General features: G+C 63.6%; 1 protein-coding gene across 1 annotated transcript in view; it reads left to right on the top strand.

Moving 5' to 3' along the window:
• The window catches only part of EMH_0077270 (uncharacterized protein), a gene marked incomplete at both ends in the record, with an annotated part of 3,095 nt that overhangs the window by 386 nt on the left and 2,082 nt on the right, over window positions 1-627 (top strand). Inside the window, one exon of the mRNA XM_013499839.1 lies at window positions 3-329. Coding sequence (XP_013355293.1) covers window positions 3-329 — 327 coding nt within the window. The remainder of the gene's footprint in view (window positions 1-2; window positions 330-627) is intronic.

Below are 627 nucleotides of genomic sequence, written 5' to 3'. Positions count from 1 at the left end.
GCAACAGCAGCAGGAGCAGCAACAGCAGCAACAGCAGCAACCGCAGCAACCTCAGCAGCAACCGCAGCAGGCGCAGGAGCAGCAGCAGCCGCAGCAACAGCAGCAACAGCAGCAACAGCAGCAACCGCAGCAGCCGCAGCAGCCGCAGCAGCCTCAGCAGCCGCAGCAACCGCAACAGCAGCAGCAACAGCAGCAACCGCAGCAACCTCAGCAGCCGGAGCAACAGCAGCAGCAACCTCAGCAACCGCAACAGCAACCGCAGCAACCGCAGCAGCCGCAGCAGCAGCCGCAGCAGCCGCAGCAGCAGCAGCAGCAGCAGATCAGTACGCGTAAGCTGCAGCGGCTAGAGCAGAGGAAGCGCGCCCGCAACAGGCCGCCGCGGCGGCTGCAGCCGAAGCCACGCGTGAATTTGCTGCTGCAGCACGAGAGGCTGGAGCTGCTGCAGCGGCTGCTGCTGACACTGCAGCAGCAACCAGAGCTGCTGCAGCAGCAGATAGAACAGCAGAGGCAGCTGCAGCAGCAACTACAATCCCAGACGCAGGAACAGACAGAACAGCATGCGCAGCAGCAGCAACAGCAGCAGCTACCGCAACAGCAACCACAGCAACAACAGCAGCAACAGCCGCA

Source organism: Eimeria mitis, genomic scaffold, assembly GCF_000499745.2.
Source record: "Eimeria mitis Houghton genomic scaffold, Emh_scaff4727, whole genome shotgun sequence".
NCBI lineage: Eukaryota > Apicomplexa > Conoidasida > Eucoccidiorida > Eimeriidae > Eimeria > Eimeria mitis.
This window is presented reverse-complemented; position numbering and strand designations above follow the sequence as displayed.